This window comes from Sarcophilus harrisii, chromosome 1 (genome assembly GCF_902635505.1).
Source record: "Sarcophilus harrisii chromosome 1, mSarHar1.11, whole genome shotgun sequence".
NCBI classification, from domain to species: domain Eukaryota; kingdom Metazoa; phylum Chordata; class Mammalia; order Dasyuromorphia; family Dasyuridae; genus Sarcophilus; species Sarcophilus harrisii.
The window spans coordinates 289,187,520-289,209,565 of NC_045426.1; the positions used below are offsets into that span (position 1 = coordinate 289,187,520).

Genomic DNA, 22,046 nt, shown 5'->3' on the forward strand with positions numbered 1-22,046 from the left:
TTGGCATGGCATGGCATGTTAGGTCCTCTGCAAAGAAAGGGTTTAAGATTGGCTCTTTTCATAATAGAAGCGTGGGCTACAAGCCAAGGGCAGTTCCCAGTCGGGGCTGGTGGGTGGAGTTTGAGCTGGAATTGAATAAAATTGAATGAGTCTCTTTAATTCAATGGGAAGCTTAATCAGTAGTGAGTGTTATCAGTGGAGGTGGTACTAGTCTCTCAGAATCTTTTACAGAGACCAGGATTCAAGGAGAATCTGTCCTTCAAGGAGTTTTAGAGATTTTCGGGGATCCCTTATCAGTACAGTGGATAGGTTACTTGTAATGTCCAGGCTAGCTTTCTGGAGGTCCTCCAGACGAGCCTTGATCTCAACAGGATAGTCACCCTAAGTATGGTCAGGAATAAAGTCTAAAGTCTTTATTGCCTCCTTCACCTTCTGTTCATTCTGATTAACTGTGTCCCCAGTTCGATTAGCCCTTAAATACCCTATTACAATTTCATCATTACAACATACTGACTATGTGTGAACTAGAGAACTAGAGAACCATTACATCACTATACAAGTACTAAGTATATGTAAACTAAAGAACCATCATCTCAGCAATCATACTGATTTAAGACCTTGTTGTAAGTATCCTTCTCCAGAGTTCCAGCCCTCTACAGTTACTAGCCCTGGAGTGAAGAGGAACTGAGTTCAAATTTAGTCTCCACTTCAAATCTAGTCTCAGATACTTGACTCTTATTATCTTGATCCTTGCTAGGATAATTCCCACTCCATTGGAGTATTGCTCCTCACTTTGCTGTCTCCTGCCCTCAACCTTCTTATCTTGACCTCTATCCTGTCAGGATTAAGTTATGATCCTTTCCTGGAATTATGTGCCCATTCACCCAATGTCCTCACCCCTCTTATCTGTTTTTGTTACCTTTATAGGATTTTATACTCAGATTATGTATTCTGTTTGCAAACCCTAGTTAGCTAAAACCCTAATAAATTCTCTGCCTTGGTTTAGCTACACCAAATGCTTTGGACAAGAGTCCCATTCAGTTGCCTAGCCTAAACTCTCCACATTAAAGATTAAAAACCAATCTCAGGTTTCTCGGGTATTATACCACCAACTCGGAGGTAGGTGGCTATTATCATTCCTGTTTTACAGAGGAGATAACTGAGACTAATAGAGGGTAAGTGATTTGTTCAGTGTCATAGAGCTAGTAAGTCTCAAAGCATTGTTGTTAGCTTTGGGCAAAGAGAGAAAAGCAAGAAAGAAAAACAATTCCTGCCTGGGAGGAATTTATATTCTAACAAAACAACATATAAAAGGAAACTGAAAAGGGCAAGGAATAAAGTATCTCTGTTGGGGCATGACAGAAAAAAAGAATCCAGGAAGTCAGAAGTGAAACCTGGATTATAATGGAGGGAACATGGCTAGCCTAGGGGACTCTTCCTTAAAATGGAGGTCTCTGGAAGAATAATCAATCAGAAAGAGCAGTGGGGTCCAGGGATCTTTCAGTATAAAAAGGCTGCTAGAGCAAGATAGAGAAAGAAGTCAGAGAGTAAGGAACAGAGCCAGAGTAGAATGAAGATCTTCCTAGAAACTTAGAAGTAAAAATTTTTAAATGGTCTCCCTTTCTCTTTTCTCTTTGAATGCAGACAGGATTTAATGGCTTTCCTTTTTGAATTGCCTGTGTGTGGAATTAACTAAATGAAGACACTCCCAAGGGAATATAACCTTAAACTACACCTTAATTGTGACTTGAGACTTTATAATAACAAGTAGACCAACAGCTAAAAAAAAAAAGTGACAGGTGTTTGTTCATTTCGGTTTCCGCCATCTCTTAATTAGCATTTAAGTACCTCTTTTAAAAGGCAATTTATTCTTTTGTTTCTGGATTAGATTTCTGCGATTATGATGTAAACCAATCCCCCCAAACACTGGGAGAAAAGGCCAGGCAGAAGGGTAGGGGCTTCTGTGTTCTGGCTATTTAATCTTTGTTTTGAACTTTTTACTTTGCACTCCTTTCACTGACAAACACCTTATCAAATGGGAGATGCCCTTTCCCAAGAGATTAGGTAATAAATCCCTTTTTCTTACTCTGAGAGTCTCTGATTGTTTTTGTGGTTTTTACTGTCCCACCCACTTGTCATCCCATTAATTGGACATTCATTTCTTTAAAAAAGAAAGTTGCCTACAAGGAATTTAATTAGATATTTCCTCTTAGGTACTTAGAAGAGATCAGTCACTAAAAAGATGTGACAGAGGAAAGAAAAGTAATTTTGGATCTCTGGGCACTGGAAGAAGGAGAGGCTTGTGGTAGCGAAAGCCAAGGAATTACCATCTCGAAGGCAGCATGAGAAACAAGAGAGGAATTGACAAGAGAAAAAAAAAAGACACAAGAGCTCCAAAAACAAACACTGCCTACTTCAATTTCCCCTAAGGCTGCCTCTACTATCTTCAAATATTAAGAAAATGTGCTCATTTCCACTGTACACTTCTGATGCTTCTGACTCAAAGACAAATACATTATAAATGCTCTGAAGGAACTTGAGGTCTATTTTCTTATCCTTTACCTTTATATTTTCTTTCCTTGAATCTCTTCTCCTCAAAGTTCTGGAAACTCTTGCAGAGAGGTGTCATGAGGGCTAAGTTGTCATGAGGAAAATCAAAATCTTTTCAACAAGTGAGAGGCTCTTTTGCAGAGAACTCTATAATGTGCTCAATCAACATGCCAAATACATGTACATTGTTAGGGTTAATCAGGAACAGATTTGTTCCTAGTTATACTTCTCCAAACCTGTTTTATAATCATGTCAATAGAATAGGCAAAATTTCTGTTCAAAGGCACCATAAAAACCATCCAAATGTTTTTGGCTAGGATAACATGAACCTGCACCAAAGACTGTCCATATCAGCAGTTTTCTGGCTTCTCTTTGGAAAGTCAGAAGCACATAGCTCTCTATGGTATAGCATTTTGCCTTTTGGGCCTGGTGTATTCCATAGCATTATTTACTGAGCCATTCTCCAATTCATGGGTCCTACTTAATTTCCAGGGGTTGATTGCTTTCTTACTATAAAAACTGCTGCTATAAATATTTTTATTCACATAGTCCGATTTCCTCATCTTTTTTCCCTTTAGGAAATAGGCCTAGTATAGATATTTCTGGGGCAGAAAGTATGGACAAAACTGAGGCAAATTAAATGATTTGTCTGTCATCACAGTAAAAATAAGAGGTAGAATTTGAAATCAAGTTTTTTTGATTTCAAGGCTCTACTTTAACCTCTAGGCTACAATGTCACTCTTATGTAAGAAAAGCACAGAGAAGGATTGTGTGAATGTTGGGATGGGAGGGATATGAGAACTACATACACATACATACCTACATATATATATGTATATTATACATACATACATATATATGTGTGTGTGTGTATATGTGTATATATATATTTCCCTCCCCCAAAGTCCTTCTATCAAATTAGGGATCTACTTTGCAAGTTTTGAAAGGATTTAGAGAATAAACAAATTGCTCAGGATCATACACCCAAATGGATCAGAGGTGGGACTTGAACCCAGTTGTTTGATTCCAGGTTGCTCTCTCTGTTTGTCTCCCTGCTGCCTCCCTCTTCCTTGCCCTTCTCCTCCCTCTTTTCCTCTCCCTCCCCCCTCTCTTCCTGCCTCTTATCTCTGTCTCTTTCTTCCTCCCTCCTTCTTTCTCCTTTCCTCTCTCCTTTTTCCTCTCTCTCTCCCTCCCTCTCCCTGCCCCATGTCACTGTGTCTCTATCTCTCTGTCTCATGTTTGTGTGTGTGTATGTGTGTGTGGTGTGTGTGTTTTATTCTTTCTTCCTTTCCTTCCCCCCTCTGTGTGTCTGTATGTTTTTTTCTCTCTCCACCATATCACATTCTAGCATAGAGGAATATGGGACTCTTTATCATCTCTATTATTCTGGTGTCTGGTATTCTAGAGGACAGTGACTTTTCCCCCCTTTTCTTGTATCTCCAGTATTTAGCATAGGATCTGGAAGATAACAAGTACTTAAGAAATGCTTCTTAACAATGACAGTGGAGTCCAAGATTTTGTTGGTTTCTTTGGGTATTGTATTCGTACACTTTGCTCATACTGAGCTCCATCTAAGTGTCAAAAATATAGCTTTAGCAGTGGAGACTTTGGGAATCATTTTGTGCAACTCCCTAGTTTTATAGATGGAGAAACTGAGACCCAAAGAGAAGACCAAAGTCAAACAGATAAGTGACAAATCTAACATTTGAAATGATATCTTTCCTCTGACTCTACATACAATACTATAACAAATAATAATGATAATCCTTATTATGCTTAGTAATTATTATAACTGTTAACAATGATAACATTGCAATTTATAACTATTACTAACAATGGTAGCTATACTTAATAATTACCATTGTTATTAATACTAATAGCATTACAATATACTAAAATTTATAGGCTTTTTTCCTTTTTTTTCAGGATCTATTGTCTTAACAATTTCCCCCCCTCCCATTTTTTAAAAGGTTATAATTTAAAATATTAAGCATATTTCTCTTAAGGTAATATATTATTGGTTGATCTTTGATGCCTTTTGATCCTTTTTAAAAACCTTATTTTCAAATCTCCTACCTTAAATCCTTTGAAAACTATTGACAGACTAATACACTTCTTTAACTCCCCTAAAACTGGCACCAACTTTGGAGAGCAGCCAGTCTCCCACTTACCCAATAAATCCCTTCCCCAGTCTTCTCCCAAACGAGTAAGACAAGATAGTTACATCCTTAACAGCAGAGTGCAGTGATGATGGGAAGATCAAGCCATCTTCAAGTTGTAAGAAAGATGGAGGAAAGAAAGAATTGGAACTCAAGAAACAAAAGGCCAACTATGGACATTTGTTCCCTTCTGTATGGGTCATTCCTTCACACATAATAAAATGCAGTAGAGATTTACTTCACATGGATAAATTAACAGTAGATCTTATCACATGAGGGAGAACAGTGCCTAATCAAGGGTCTAGTTCTATATTTTGTTTCAGTATACCAGGATATAAGAGCAGTTGATCCAGGTATTATGTCCTGAACTGTCATGCCCTGAATTGCTATGCTCTGAATAAAATTATTATAGCCCCATTCATTTTTTCCTTGACATTAGGACTGGGAGAATTGAATCAGGAAAAACCTTGAAGCTCTGGCCACTTTACATTCCATTGTATAAAATTCAGATGCATTATCTCCATCCTTGCTAGGATAATTCCCCCTCCATTGCCTCTTGCCTCACTGTCTCCTGCCCTTGAACTTCTTATCTTGACCCTTATCCTGTCAGGATTAAGTTATGATCCTTTCCTGGAATTATGGCTTGTCTGTTCACCTAGTGTCCTTGCCCCACCCTTATATGCCTTTGTTTCCCCTATAAGATTGTATACACAGGTTTTTCTGTTTGCAAACCCTAGTTAGCTATAAAAGTTCCCTGCCTCAGTTCCTTAGTACCAAAAATGACTTTTGAACATGTGTCCTATTCAGTCAGCTAGCCTAAACTCTCCACATTAAAAAGATTAAAAACGAATCTCAGTTTCTCTGGCATTACAAGGAAACCAAAGAATTTGTAAATATCATGGAAATAAGTAAAGATGACCATTTTCTCTGATGTAAACATATTTTCTACCCAGGCAATAACTGAGTTTTTTTTTTTTTTTTTTTTTTTTTACATTTGATTCCAAACTTCATGAGGCATTACAATATATCAGTGACTATTGACATGTTGTATAATATACAAATACAATAAGTATTTATTTAGCATTTATTATATGCTAGGCATTATGCTAAATGTGTGGGATGCAAATACAATACATGATACAATCCCTACTTGCAAGAAATCTGCATTCTGTTGGGTCAAGATCTGTCCTTGGAATCCTTCCTCTGAAAAATACTGGGTATGTGATCCAAATTACTTTACCACTTAGTGCCCTAGTCAGTTCTCCAAGTGTGTAAGTTGCAGAAAAAGTTCAAATCTGCATTGTTAGGGGAAATTCTTCAGTGAGAATTCCCTACACTAATGAAATCATACATTCAAAAATACTCTCAAAAAACAAAAACAAAATCATATACTCAAAAATACTCTTAAAAAAAAAAAAAAAAAAAAAAAAAAAAAAAAAAAAAAAAAAAAAAACTATGTTGGACCACTGGTAGCGATCTGGATTTTGATGATGTGTGGAATAGAGAGAGAAGGTAAAGAACTTACAGGAATGTGTGAATTTTTTTTCTATATTTTATTTTCATTATTTCTGTGTTTCCCCTATGACCTGTATAACATGTGCAGGCCCATATTTACTTGAGCCTTGGCCAGCTATATCTGAAGTCTGAAGGCCTGATTTTCTGTTTCCAGAAATCCGGTGATTTTGGGGAAACAGAAACCTTCCATTCCAATCTCTCCAGAGAGCAACAACCTATTAGATGCCTTCCCCTCACCTTCTCAATGCTTTCTTACTTGTGATGTAATCTCTTGTATAAAAGTTGTGTATCTTTACTACTTCTTTAGCCCTCCTACCACGAGCTTTCTCTTTCCCTTATCTCATGATAGAATGACTCATCCTCCGGAGATTTTAATAAACAACCTTTCTGCCTTCTACTGAGTGATCTCTGAGTAGTCATTTTGGGTAAGGGTCTTCTACATTCCACACAAAACCAAGACCCATTCCAGAGGGTCTCCAGAAAGTTAGCTGGGCCCCAGGTGAAGGAGACAGACTGTGAAGGAGATAATAAAGACTTTGGACTTTATCCCTGACTATTCTTGTGTTAATTACTCTGCTGAAACCAAGGCTGATCCCAAGATCTCCAGAAAGTTAATCAGAACATGGCAGTTCTGATTTCAGTTGGTTTTAAACTCATAGATCCAGTGGAGATGATACATAGTTTTCTATAAATATCCTTAAGTTGATGTAGGTGCTTCCTATACTACCATGGTATTGCATACTTAGGGATGTGGAATTACAAGAATTCTGACAAATGGTTTCTGCTTGAAGATTTCTAGTGATGGAACCATTCAGTTATACTTGAGGCATCCCATTCTATCTTTAGAAACAATAATTGTTAGGACATTTTCCCCTCTTATAATCTCTGTTCATAGCATAGTTCATAGCTCTGTTCTCTGAAAGCAAGTAAAAAAACATAATCTCTTTTCTATGAATCAACCTTGAAGACATAATGATAGTCATCCATTAAAACTTCTTTTCTCCATACTCAGTTTTTTTTCAACAAATCCTTATATAGCATGGTTTGAGTCTCCACCCGTGTACTAATGCCCTTTGCACACACCCCAGCTTGTCAAATGTCCTTCAAAAAAATCTTACTCTATTACTCTTTAATATAAAAAGGACTGTTCCCCAAGGAGGCTATTGTCAGGGGGGAAAAAATCCCATGTGTTCTAAATACAATGATAGGACTTCTGGCCAAGATGGCAGAGAGGACACACACATTTAAGCTTATTTAAGCTCCGCGTTTTCTCTCAGAATTTATTTCATGACAAGCCTCAGAATCAATGCTTGAGTGAAAAGAAAACCACAAATAATTACCAATAATTATTTCATCCTTGAAATTCCACAGGGAAAGATCAGTTTTTGGCTCGAGGGCAGGGACGGTTTTAGATCAGGTGCAGGCTGAGGGCAGATAGTGGCGATAAGAGCATGGGAGGCAGCTCACAGCCCAGCAGACTGGAGGGGGGTGGGGTGTGATCTCAGCCTTCTCTGTGAGGAGCGCTTTGCTACAGTATTGGATACTTTGCCCTGGTAGCAAGTCAGTAGCCCAGCAGAGAAGCTAAAAACACCGGGGGTGAAGACTATAACCCTGAAAAGCTAGGGTCTCTCGGGACCTGGCTACACCCACCCACAATGTCTCAGCACGCTCTCAAGAGTCTCAGAGCACAGGCACAGCGCAGATATTGCTGTCCTGCTAGTGCCTTGCTGCTGTCCCCTGCAGTCTGTACAGGAAGCTTGGTAATACAATCTAGCTCCCCCTCCCCCCCCAAAAGCAGACCATTTGTTTTTCTTATTAGTTTGTTTTCTTTGACTCTTCTTTGACAAAATGAGCAAAAAATTTAAACAGACCCTAATCATTGATAGCTTCTATATGGACAGAGAGCAGACTTTAAACCCTGAGGAGATTAAAAACAGACTGTCTCCAGATGAATCCCCAAAGGGAGATATGATCTGGTCCTCAACACAGAGATCTGGTTCAACACAGATAACTCTCATAGAAGAAATTAAAAAGGTTCTCACAAGAGAGCTAAAAAAAAAAAAATAGGAAAAGGAAAGGGAAGCTTGGCAAGAAAATCTGGATAAGTCATCCCACTCATTTAAAGTCAGAGTGGATAAAGAAATCAAATCCTTGAAAAGCAGAATTAGTGAACTGGATAAAGAAAATAGCTCTCTAAAAAATAAAATTGGCAAAATGGAAAAAAAAAATTCCATAGAGCAAAACAACTCACTTAAAAACTCAATTGGACAATTAGAAAAAGATATAAAAAATGTGAGTGAAGAAAATCCTTCAATGAAAATCAGAATCGAACAAATGGAATTGAATGACTCGAGGAGACACCAAGAATCAGTCAAGCAAAACCAAAAAAATGAAACCATGGAAAAAAAATGTCAAATACCTTCTTGGGAAAACAACAGACCTGGAAAATAGATCTAGGAAAGACAATCTGAGAATTATTGGACTCCCTGAAAAATATGATGAAAAAAAGAGCCTGGACACTATTTTCCAGGAAATTATCAAAGAGAACTGCTCAGAAGTCATAGAAACAGAGGGTAAAATAGACATTGAAAGAATTCATCGATCACCTAATGAAAGGGATCCTAAAATCAAAACACCAAGAAATATAGAGGCCAAAGTCCAAAACTATCAGATGAAGGAAAAAATACTGTAAGCTGCTAGAAAAAATCAATTCAAATATAGAGGAGCCACAATAAGGATTACTCAAGACCTACCAGCGTCCACATTAAAGGATCGAAGGGCCTGGAATATGATATTCTGAAAGGCTAAGGAATTTGGTATGCAATCAAAAATAACTTACCCAGCCAAAATAAGCATCTTTTTCCAGGGAAGAAAATGAACATTCAACGAAATAAGAGAATTTCACCTATTTTTGAGGAAAAAACCAGAACTAAACAAAAAGTTTCATCTACAAATATAGAACTCAAGAGAAACCTAAAAAGGTAAAAAGAAATCTTGGGAACTGTATTTCTGTTATAAAGATATATAAAGAATGCATGTATATCTTGTTCTAGAAACTAGAGGTGGAAAGGAAATTGTACCCAGAAAAGGGTAAAATGGGGGTACTACATCTCCACGAAGAGGAAAAGGAAACCTATTATATCTGAGAGAAAGAATGGAGGGGCATGCACATAGTGTATATCTTACTGCCATCAGAATTGGCTTAAAGAGAAAAATTTTAGACATATTTAATTTATGATGAAACTTCTCCCACCTCATTGAAAAATAGAAGGGGAAAAGTAAAAAGGGAAGGAATAAGCTAAGTGAAAGGGAATACAGAAATCGCGAGGAAAAGGGATAAGATAGGGGGAGGAAATCTAAGGTGGGGAGAGAGATACTAAAAAGGGAGGGCTGTGAGAAGCAAGTGGTGCTCACAAGTTTAATACTGGTGAGGGGATAAGAGGGAAGGAAGGGAGAAAAGTATAAACAGGGGTTAACAAGATGGCAAGTAATACAGAATTGGTCATTTTAACCATAAATGTGAATGGGGTAAACTCCTGCATAAAGAGGAAGCAGTTAGCAAGCTGCATTAAAAACCAAAATCCTGCAATATGTTCTTTACAGGAAATACACCTGAGATACATACAGAGTAAAGGTAAAAGGTTGGAGCAGAATCTACTATGCTTCAGGTGAAGTCAAAAAAGCAGGGGTAGCCATCCTGATCTCAAATCAAGCAAAAGCAAAAATTGATCTAATGAAAAGAGATAAGGAAGGGCACTATATCTTGCTAAAGGGTAGCATAGATAATGAAGCAATATCAATATTAAACATATATGCACCAAGTGGTGTAGCATCTAAATTCTTAAAAAAGAAATAAAGAGAGCTGCAAGAAGAAATAGACAGCAAAACTATAATAGTGGGAAATCTCAACCTTGCACTCTCAGAATTAGATAAATCAAACCACAAAATAAATAAGAACGAAATCAAAGAGGTAAATAGAATACTAGAAAAGTTAGATATGATAGATCTCTGGAGAAAATGAAATGGAGACAGAAAGGAATACGCTTTCTATTCAGCAGTTCATGGAATCTATACCAAAATTGACCATATATTAGGACATAAAAACTTCAAACTCAAATGCAGTAAAGACAGAAATAGTATATGTATCCTTTTCAGACCACGATGCAATGAAAATTACATTCAACAAAAAGCCAGGGGAAAATAGACCAAAAAACAATTGGAAACTAAATAATCTCATACTAAAGAATGATTGGGTAAAACAGCAAATCATAGACATAATTAATAACTTCACCCAAGAAAATGACAATAATGAGACGTCATGCCAAAATGTGTGGGATGCAGCTAAAGTGGTAATAAGGGGAAATTTCATATCTCTAGAGGCCTACTTGAATAAAATAGAGAAAGAGAAGGTTAATGAATTGGGCTTGCAACTAAAAATGCTGGAAAAGGAACGAATTAAAAACCCCCAGTCAAACACTAAACTTGAAATTTTAAAAATAAAAGGAGAAATCAATAAAATTGAAAGTAAAAAAAAAAAACTATTTAATTAATTAATGAAACTAAGAGTTGGTTCTATGAAAAAACCAACAAAATAGACAAAACCTTAGTAAATCTGATTAAAAAAGGAAAGAAGAAAATCAAATTGTTAGTCTTAAAAAGGAAAAGGGAGAATTCGCCACTAATGAAGAGGAAATTAGAGCAATAATTAGGAATTACTTTGCCCAACTTTATGTCAATAAATTCTATAACTTAAATGAAATGGAAGAATATCTTCAAAAATATAGCTTGCTCAGATTAACAAAGGAAGAAGTAAATAGTCTATACAGTCCCATTTTAGAAAAAGAAATAGCTATTAACCAACTCCCTAAGAAAAAATCCCCAGGACCAGATGAGTTTACATGTGAATTCTACCAAACATTTAAAGATTTAAAGAACAATTAACTCCAATGCTATATAAACTATTTGAAAAAATAGGGATTGAAGGAGTCCTACCAAATTCCTTTTATGACATAGACATGGTACTGATACCTAAACCAGGTAGGTTGAAAACAGAGAAAGGAAATTGTGGACCAATTTCTCTAATGAATATTGATGCTAAAATCTTAAATAAAATATTAGCAAAATGATTACAGAAAATCATCCCCAGGATAATACACTATGACCAAGTAGGATTTATACCAGGAATGCAGGGCTGGTTCAAGATTAGGAAAACTGTTAGCTTCTTCTGTCTCCTGTTCAGTTAAGAATCAGCAAAAATACTAATTGAGACATTAATAGTACCAGCAAAATTGTAAGGTATAAAGTAAACCCACAAAAATCCACAAAATTTCTAAATAACGACAAAATCTAAGAAACAATTATGAAAAGAGGGCTCCCATTCAAAATAACTATCAAATACATAAAATAATTGGAAGTCAGTTTACCAAAATACACTTAGTACTTTATAGATTTAATTAAAATGTTTTCTAAAGATATTTTTAAAAAACTTAAATTGGAGGAATATTCAGTACTTATGGCTAGGGTTGTGCTAATATAATAAAAACGACAATATTACCAAAGTTAATTTACATTTTAATGTTATATTAATCTACCAAAAGAATATTTTATAAAACTCTCTATATAATAGTAATCAAATTCATTTGGAGGAAAAGAAGATCTAACATAGCAGGGAAAATAATGAAAACAGGAGTAGTAATAAAAAGGGAATGTGATTCTTAGATCTCAAGCTATATAATAAATCAAAATAATTTTGTATTGATTTAAAAGTATAAAAGTTGACCGGTGGAACAGAAAAGATAAAGAAAAATCAAAATTGGGAAAATTCCCCATTACTTGGGAAAGAACTCCCTCTTTATTAAGAAATATTGGGGAAACTGGGAAGCAGTCTGGCAGAAATAAACCTGCCAGATTTATTTTATATATAATATTTTACATAATAAATATATAAATTTATTATATATGATATATAACTTCATATTATATAAATACAATAATATTATATATTTTAATATTTATATTAAATAAATATATTTTTATATTTAAAATTAACTTTGGTAATATTGTCATTTTTGTTATGGCACAACCTTAGCCATAAGTACTGAATATTCCTCCAATTTAAGTTTTTAAAAAATGTCTTCAGAAAACATTTTAATTAAATCTACATAAATACTAGGTGTATTTTGGTAGATTGACTTCTAATTATTTTATGCATTTGATAGTTATTATGAATGGGAGTCCTCTTTTTATAATTGTTTCGTGAATTTTGTCATTATGTGCCAATTTTGTGGATTTTTGTGGATTTATTTTATACTTTACAAATTTGCTGGCACTATTAATGTCTCAATTAGTATTTTTGCTGATTTTCTAGTATTTTCTTAGCAAACTATCATGTTATCATCAAATTAAAATTATTTTGTTTCTTCTTTCATTTCTTTCTCTTGTCTTATTGTTGCTATTATTTTTAGAATTTTATCAAATAATAGCAAAGAAAGAGGACACCTTTCATTTTTGTAATTACTGGGAAAACTTCCCATTGCTTATGAAGCTTGTATTTGGTTTTGGTAGCTACTTTAAAAAATACCTCTATCAACTGTTCTCAAGCTGGGAGTCCATAGACACCCCTAAGAGATCTGTGGGTTATTTTAGGGTAGTCCAAGAACTTGTATGAGAAAATATTACATCTTTATTTCAGTATAGTTAGTTTCCTTTATAATCCTATATGTTTTATTTTATATGTTAAAAAAAAAAAAGATTATTTTGAGAAAGCATGTCTTTCATAGACTCTTTTTTTTTTTTTTTTTTTTTTTTGCAAGGCAAGCAGAGTTAAGTGACAAGGTTATCCAAGGTTACAGAGCCACTAAGTATCAAGTGGCTGAGGCTTGACTTGAACTCAAGTCTCCTGCCTCCTTTCTAAGATTCTATAGGCTTCACCAGATTGCCAAAGGTTCCCCTGACAGAAAAAAAAGGTCAAAAACCATTAATTGATACCTTTACTTTGTATTTCAGTATAAATGAGTATTATACTATGTAAAATACCTTATTTGCAGCTGTGGAAATAATTGTGTGGTTCTGAATGTTTTCTTCATATGCTTAATTATGTTGTTTCCTTGTTCATCCTTAGACACCTAGATAAATTCATTTGATTGTAATAAATGATTTTTAAAAACAAAAATTTTTTATAGTTTTTTTCAGTTATTCATGAAATTTTAATGGAATTTGAGAAAGTCCTTCAGCACTTTCGGGTATGGGGAACTCATGGAAGAACATGGACAAGAATTCTGCAGGATGGGCAGGTATAGATGTGATGGGATTTGCAAAAATGGAGAACAGTCTCACTGAGGAGATCATGAACTTATAAGGGCATGAAAGTTAGAATACTAGGACTACCTAATAATGTGAAGAATGACCTTACTAAACTTTAAAACACTATATGAGTAATTGATACTTTTAAATTTTAAACAGTAACCCTTGCTTTCTTTCTCCTAAGATTTTTATCTCAGATACTTCTATTAAAGTCAAGGAGCAGACATCAAAACTGTATTAGTTCCTTTTTCTTCATCTATACCTCTGAAGTGGGGGGGGGGTTGTTTTGTTTTTTGTAGGGGTGGGTTTTATTTTATTTTATTTTTTTGCTTTGGAGCTGGGGGAAATAATTTAGAAAGGTGAAAATTCTTGCCAAAGTATCTAAAAAGACATTTTTGGATGCCTATAAAGGAAAAAAAAATCTTGTCTGCTACACACACCAAAAGAAGAGCAAATTTAGCAAAAAAAAAAAAAAAAAAAAAAAAAAAATCTCATCTGATTGTAGAAATGACTATCTCCTTAGCTGAGTTACAGATTTTTAGCTCTGTGAGGGTTGAGAGATGCTGAACATAAAATCCTTCTGGATACAAAGAATATAACTGGAATGTTGGTAGTCATAGAAGCACTTTTATGTAAAGTTTATTATTGCATTATCAGTATCCAAAATACCCAAGGATATGTCCTGAACACATTCCTAACCCTGTTCTATTCTGGGGAGAAGAAGTTAGAAATAAGGGATAAACCTAGATGATTCTGTAAACCAGATGCGGGCAAGTTCACACAAAGGTCCCCAGAAATAATCTGGTTCCACCAGAAGAAGGGCAGGGAATTATCATACTCTGCTCAGCTCAATTCAATATTGGGTCTCCTTGTAATAATGTCTCCTAGATCATTCATTTAGAGTCAAATACCAGAGCCAGGGCTTACATCCTGACCTGCTCTTTCTCCTCTTCCAATGTTTCCTTAGCCAGGCCTGGGTTTGGCCCGAAAACGTACAGCTGTCTCCTCCCTCCCTAGCTCTGCTGAGGACCAGCTGTGCAGCAGAGTGAACTCCATTCTGGACTCCAGTTCTGTAGCTGCTGTTGCAGTCTTCGCCGCTCGTGACGCTCCTTCAGGAATCTCTGGCTTCCCGAGGAGACACACAGAGCTGAAATCCCAAATTGGGCTCATCTAGAAATTCACTTTACTGTCTCTGCAGGCGACAATTTATATACACGCAGCGTCGTTCCCCGCCCACTCCCCACTGTGCCGCTACCTCTTGTTCCCAGCCCTCCCTCTCCCCCTTCTAACTCTTAAGTCATCGCGTTGCAGTGAGCTGTCATCTTAAAGTCTGAGAGCTGCATCTTTCCCATTCCTCCCTGAAGGGCGACTATGCTCCTGTGCGGTATCTTCTTGGCAGTGCAAGGTAAGGGTCAGGACTAGGAGTAAGAGCACTCTAAACTTTGCCCTACTACTGGAGACTATCCTCTATGCTGCCCACCGTACTGGGAAGCTTTGCCTATGGGCCTGCGCTACAGAAAGCTCCTTCTCTCCCTGCAGAGAGAACCAGGCTCTTCTGGACTGGCAACGGAGCGCGCGATGCCCTGGGCTGCTCTTGCAATTTGCTCTCTGTTCACATCTTGGCCAATATTGGGGGTGGGGTGGAGAGGCAGACGGTGGGGAAGGGTATTCTCAAAACACTAATGCAGCCCTCTCTCCCCTAAGTTTTCCCTCCACCTACCCCTGCTTGCATGTGATCACCTCTGCTTAAAGTTTGGCCCAGGGAACATGTATTGAAACTTTCTTTGTACCGGCAGTGCTGCAGTTTGCCAGAGCTGTGGAGCTCCCTGCTGGCTCTTGTGCCTTTGAAGAAAGCACTTGTGGCTTTGACTCAATATTTACATTTTTGCCATGGATTTTAAATGAGGAAGGTAAGGATGGACTTGCCTTTCTGATTTTGACTTTTTCAGATGGGCTTTTTAATTTAATGTTAGATGTTAATTTCTTATTCACAGAGAAGATATCCAAGGTATCTGATTGCTTAAACATGGCATTAAGAGCAGAAAACAGACAATAAAAAGATGAAATCATCAGTTTACTTTCTGTCTCCATAAAAAAAAAATAGGTTTAAAAGATATGAGCAATCCCAAAGTCATGCTATATTTATACTGTAAAGAGGGCTGGACTGAGAGTTGGAAGATGAGTTCAAATATTAACTAGCCTACTTGTTGTGTAACCTTAAGCAAGTTACTAAATTCTGAGTCTGAATTTCTTCATCTTTAAAACTGGAGGAAGCTGTTAAAGGACGGCTTTTTAAAAGTCTGTTGCCATGCAAAGTCCTATCTTTTGTGTGATAGGTTGAGGTAGCATGGGATAGTGAAAAGTGAAATGAACTAACTTAGCTGTGTCATCTTGGGCTAGACACAGCTTCCTTAAGCTTTATTTTCTACAGTGGAAAGGGAACTAGATTTGGAAGTAGAGACCCTAAGTTCAAATTCCATATTTGATATACTAATAACCCTGTGATCTTTAGCAAATTACTTATAGCTCTGAGACTCCAAAATAAGGGAATTGAACTAGAAGCTTCTAAGGGTTCTCCCGGGTCTAATACTGTGATTCTATGTGCGATAAATCTCAGTTGATATTTTGCTCCCTAATACATATCAAAAAGTGGGGGGTTAGCTCATTTTTTCTTGGTTGTAAAATAAGGAACTCTTTAGTTTGGCATGGGACTACTTCCTTTCCTTTCCCTCATTTTCTTCTTTCTTTCCTTTTCCGTCTTCCTCTCTTCTTTGGCCTTTTTAAGGTAGAAATGCAACACAGGAAAAATTAACTTATGTTCTTACTCATTTGTTCCCAGATCCAAACCTTATCAGAATGTAATTTTATTGGAGAATGTTAAATACACAAAACAACAGATTGAAAATCCAGGCTAGCATTCCTGAGTTGATAATTGAGTAATTTATCTGGTTAGCTGAGAAAATAAGATGGTTTTGATGGCCTTTTGTATTCCCGTGGTTATCAAAGGATTAGCTCAATGGGCACTAAAAGTTAGTGGTCAAAGCTGACTCATTGACTCTTAACTAGATGTTTGACTTTGAAGTAAATTTAACTCTATTGTATCTTGTATATCTAACATTATGACTAGTAAACACTGAGAAAATGAGTGTGGAAATTACCTGTCCTGGTAACAGCACTAAATTTGAAGCAGAAATAACCATACCAGAACAGGTTCAATCTGGCTTTGTCCTAGAACAATGGCATGTGGTGATCCTATCCATGGTGATCATGTGTTTAACTGCTGTTTCTTGTACCTCATCTCCATCATCTAGAAACATAGGGGATAGTTGGTCCATGGGATTCTCTAGGAATCATAGAACCATAGTTGTGGAATTTGAAGAGACCTGAGAGGCCATTTAATAATATCATTAATAACAATTATTGAGATTTATATAGTCCTAAGATTTTAAATTGCTTTATTTACATGATTTCACAACTGTATTATTATAATCTATATTTTACAAATGAGAAAACAGAAACCCAAGGAAATTAAGCAACTTGGCCCAAATGACACAGCCTAAATTTAAATCCAGGTATTCTGACAACAAAATCAATATTTCTTTCTGTTATTTTCTATAGGATGAGCTCTCCTCCGGTGTGACTATACACAAAGTAGAACTGTTCTTTCAACTTTATCCCCACCCCAAATACACTGTTGAATCTGTCCCAATTATAATTTTGGCTAGTTAAATCTCTGGTAGAAAGACTTGAATTCCTAGCTATCCTAATCACTATCTCTCTGGCTTCAATTTCCTCTTCCATAAAATAAAAGGATTGAGGGAGATTATCTAACGTCCCTTTTAGTTCTAGATTGATGCTATAGTATTATCATTTTAGATTTGCTTTCTAGATAATAGTTGTGCTCTTTCTACACAAGTTGGCAGTTTTAATAAAAAAGAAAGAAAACTTTGTCTCAAAAATCATGTCCATGAAAATGTACCTTCTTCCTTTCTTTGCAGAGGTGGGGGACTATGTTTGTGGCACATTTCATATATTGACAGAACTGCTAATGTGCTGATTAGTTTCACTGCATTGCATTTTTTCCCTCTTTCTTTCTTATTCTTTATTAAAAGGGATCATGCAGTGACTACAGGAGGAAGAGAAACTGGAGGAGGTATAATAACAAAAGAGATCAATACAAATTAAAGAAAATTAATTAATTAAAAATAAAATATCATCTCCTAGTCAAAGATAGAAAAGGAACACCCAGAACTTCCATAGGGATGGTAATATGTCTCCACAGTTAACCTGTGATTCAATTTACAACTTACAAACTTTATAGAATCACTACAACATTTCAACAAGCTATGACTTTTGGAAATCCTGCTTCCTTTCCAAGGCTTACAGGAAATCTTCTGCTGAGCTGGCACTGGAACAGTAAGAATGGCAGTTGCAAAGTTGAGGAGTACTTTAAGGGTAGGCATCAGGATGCATATATAGAAGTTTAGCATAGTTTAATACTATAATGGAAAGACTGTTCTTCCCTTCTAATGACTTGCAGTCATTAATGACTTTTTGAGGGTGGCCGTGTGAGAAGGAGGAGCTAGCTTGGCTGGGAAGTTATTCATTTTACTTGCTCCCTGCCAGAGCTACAGCTATGGAAGTTATACCGTTACAAACCAAGTTTTCAAAAAGGTTTAAAATTTGGATAGAGATGTTTACTCAAGTAAGAAAATTAGGTAGGTGTGTGTCTACTGCTCCAGGAGACAGCTCTTTCCATTTTAAATTCTATTTCTAGGTAACTTGGTCACAATAAAAGTAACCTCAGCTGAAATTCAGTATACATATTATAAGCTATTTGCTGTTTTGTAACAAAATCCTCTTGAAATTGGTATCATCCATTCAATTTGTTGGGTATTTAAAAAAGTTTATTTGAGATACCTTTGCCCTTTGGTAGCTGAGGTAAGAGTGTGTGAAATACTATTTTACAAGTGTCAAAGAGGATGTTACTACAAAAGCACAGCTGAAAGAATTAGAAAAGGATATAGTTATTTAAGTATGATATTTTAAGAGGAGGAAGGGGAGAGGAGCCCATCCCAAAATACCTTCTTATAGCCTGAAATTGCATTCATTCTTTTGGGCTAAGAATTTCTAATTCCAGAAACCCCGTTAAAATATTCCTTCCTTTGGGAGGCATATTAAGCATAATACCATGTATCAGTTTAATTTCTAATAGGAATGGATCAAACTTCATAAATCAGTTTCACAGGAGAAAGATACACAAGCGAGATACAGCAGTAGAGATGGGGTAGGGTCAAGGGAAACAAAGAACACCTGGGGAGTGAGAGAGGAAAGCACCCCCCCCCCCATACCTTCCCCCTCCCTTCCAGGGGAAAGAAATGCATTCATAAAAAGCAGAAGGATACACAAAATAAATTTTGTCTTTTTCACAGTATGTCTCAGCTGGGAAATATTTTTTTGCTTGGACCCTTTGAGATTGTATTTGACATCATAGGTATGTGTAGGGAGTTACATTTGCTACTATTTTGAATTCACTTGAGAGTTTGAAGTGGGTGTATGGAGAGGGGAAATATAGTACCATTTGGTCAACTTTAAAATCTTATTTTCCTTATTAATATATGAACCCTTATTTATGTAATGCTTTGATATTTTGCAAAGAACTTTCTTCTCAACATCCTGATAAATAGAGTTATCGTTACTTTTTCAATAGGGATACTAAAGTCCAAGGTGATCCAGGAGTAAGTTGTCATAACTGAAACTTGAACCTGGGGTATAGTCTAATGGAAACTGGAAGGCACCTGAGAAGTCATCTGGTCTTTTTACAGATTAAAAAACTGAAGCTAAGGGAGGTTAATTAAGTATGGACAGAGATAGAATTTGAACTCATGTCTTCAGATTCTAGAACCAATGGATCTTTTCACTATAATGTTCTAATGACTCTAGATACCCTTTTAACTGAAGCGACAAAAACTCTTATTTATTCATGAATTCAAAAGATGTTTCTGGGATTTAGAAAGTCTTAAGACCGAGCCAAGAAAACTAAGTGGTACAGTGAATAGAGCACTGGGCTTGGAATCAGGACGACTCCTTTTTCTGATTTTAAATCTGGCCTTAATACACTTATTAGCTATGTTACCCTGGGCAAGTTACTTACTCCTATTTGTCTCAGTTTCCTCATCTGTAAAATGAGCTGGAAATAGCAAATCTTTCCAGTATCTTTGCCAAGAAAAGCCCAAATGGAGTCACAAAGAACAGCTCAACAACAAAAGACTCAGATACTTTGTTTTTTAAAAAGCACCAGTTAGCTTCCAGGTTTTAAGGCTCCTAAATGCAACAGGGCAAGCCTGAAGTTCATAATTCCAGGTATTAGCAGATGGTCAGCATTGCTTTTGGCTCTATTTATAATCATAGACTATGCTTGACCATGTTTGATATAAGGTATTTTCCAACATATCTTTTATGATGAAATGCTGTATGGACTTGAGGAAAGGATTGAAGACAAAATGGGCATAGAGTTTCACAATTAGAATTTGGAACTTTGAATTATATCAATAAAGAGGGCAAGATGTCAAGGCAAGAGAGTCAAGGAAAGTTAAAATAGTCACAGTGATTAAAAGGTTTTTAGTGCATAAGGAGTCAGGTTTTGAGAAATAGCTTACTACAAAAAATAGTTTGCTTATCAGAGATGGGATTGTAGCAAAGCTTCTTTTTAAAGAAATGGCTTGTATGATCCAAAGCAGGGGGAATATAGCAGGGGAACACATGCTATTGAATATAATATAACAAAGAAGTAAAAAAATGCAAAATATGCTAAAAGCACCTTGCAAATAAATACACAAATTGGATTATGGGGCATCTCTTTTTTCCTTTCTTCTCCTACGGTGTATTTTCTTTCTTTTAGATGTTTTCTCTGTCTTGGACATCAGAGTTTCATTTACCAATTATTATTAACAAGGATAAATCCTGACTGGTGCAATAGCTAGAAACTTGGCTCCACAATATATACCCTAAGGGTCCTCATTCTGGGGCTGATTGTCATTCTACATTCCCTAAGGATCAGGGCCCTTTCCAGGTTTCTGTAGTGCCTAATTTTCTAGACTCCCAGGAACTTGGAAATTACTTTAAACAATTGCCATTCCAATAGATAATGACTATTTGTGACCTGTTTTAGCTCTTGGCTTGGAGTTGAAGCTATCATTTATTTTGTTCTTATGAGTATCTCAGGATCTCAACTGTCACTATGTTTAAAAGTCAGTTTCTAACTGAAATCTATAGCTTGCCTGGTGTGTCTATTTCAGAGAGGCAGTTGTCTTGAGGAATCCAGCCAAGTTTTTTCTGCATACCGCATAGCATTTTGTTCCATTGCCACTCTATTATTAATGCTTTGCCATGGCATGATTCTAGCAGCCCCCTCTCCCTTTCTTCTTCCCCAACCACAGCACAGAAATACAACTAGCTTGGGGTTAACTTGGACCCTCTTCAAAGGGCTTTAGTTAGTACAGAAACCTCATTTATGACATGATCTTACCTGTAACATAGATCTATTTTTAAAAAAATCTTAAGGGCCCTGTGCAAAAATAAATAAATAAATAAGGCTTGAGCCTTGGTTTTCCTAGTTTCTTTTCCTGATCCCTGGTATCCTACTTCCTTATTCCTTAGGATCATGCCTCCTTACACCCATATCATGTTATCCCATCCAGCATTTAGGCTGCCAGTAGCACAAAATAACACTTTTTTGGGCTATGAAATACTGATTTCTATGTCAGATTGTGAAGACAGAAATTCAAGGGAGGATTATAGAAGTAACTACAAGGATTATATATGACCTGGGTACATCTTGCCACTGAGAAAGAATAGAGATGAGAGAATTCTTAACAGACTATGTGGGCAAGTCACCTAACCTCACAGATCCTCAGTTTACTTAACTTTAAAACCATAGGATCATACATTTAGAGCTAGAAGAAGCCTCAGAAGATCCTCTAATCCAATCCTTTCATTTTATGGATAAAGAAACTGAAGCCCATCAAGATTAAATGAATTATCCATGTTCATACCTATGGCAGGCAACAAAACTCATATTTGAACTCAATTCCTCTGCTTCAAAGTTCACTATTCTCTCCACTTGAGATCTGATAGAAAGCCTAGTGAATTAGGTCCTGCAGAAACCAGAAAAGGGCTATTTTATTGATCTATTGATCAATAGAGAGTGATATTTTATTGATCTATTGATCAATAGAGAGTGATAGGAAAACTATCAGTTTCCGGAACATAGCCCCTTATATAACCTGTTTTACAAGGTGGTTGTAAAAAACGGAAACCTTAAAGCTAAACACACACACACACACACACACACACACACACCACTATGGAGTTGTAATTAGGGTGAGGCAATGGTGATTTTCCCTAGGGTATTACCTACAGGTAAATGGGATTGGAGAAGGTTTTCCTCTTTCTCTGTTATATCCATATCTTGAAAGCCCACTCCCTTTTCTGGAACCGGGTTGCCAGCTGAAATTTAAT

At 36.3% G+C, this 22,046-nt stretch overlaps 1 protein-coding gene across 2 annotated transcripts in view; it reads left to right on the plus strand.

Moving 5' to 3' along the window:
* Positions 1-14,406: 14,406 nt before the first annotated feature.
* The window catches only part of MAMDC2 (MAM domain containing 2), a 225,624-nt gene continuing 217,984 nt past the window's right edge, over positions 14,407-22,046 (plus strand). Inside the window, exons 1-2 of one of the 2 annotated variants that reach the window (XM_031943610.1) lie at positions 14,407-14,931; positions 15,323-15,436. In XM_031943610.1, the coding sequence (XP_031799470.1) occupies positions 14,898-14,931; positions 15,323-15,436 (148 nt within the window). In that variant the 5' untranslated portion in view covers positions 14,407-14,897. The remainder of the gene's footprint in view (positions 14,932-15,322; positions 15,437-22,046) is intronic. The other variant, XM_031943604.1, reaches the window with a different exon arrangement.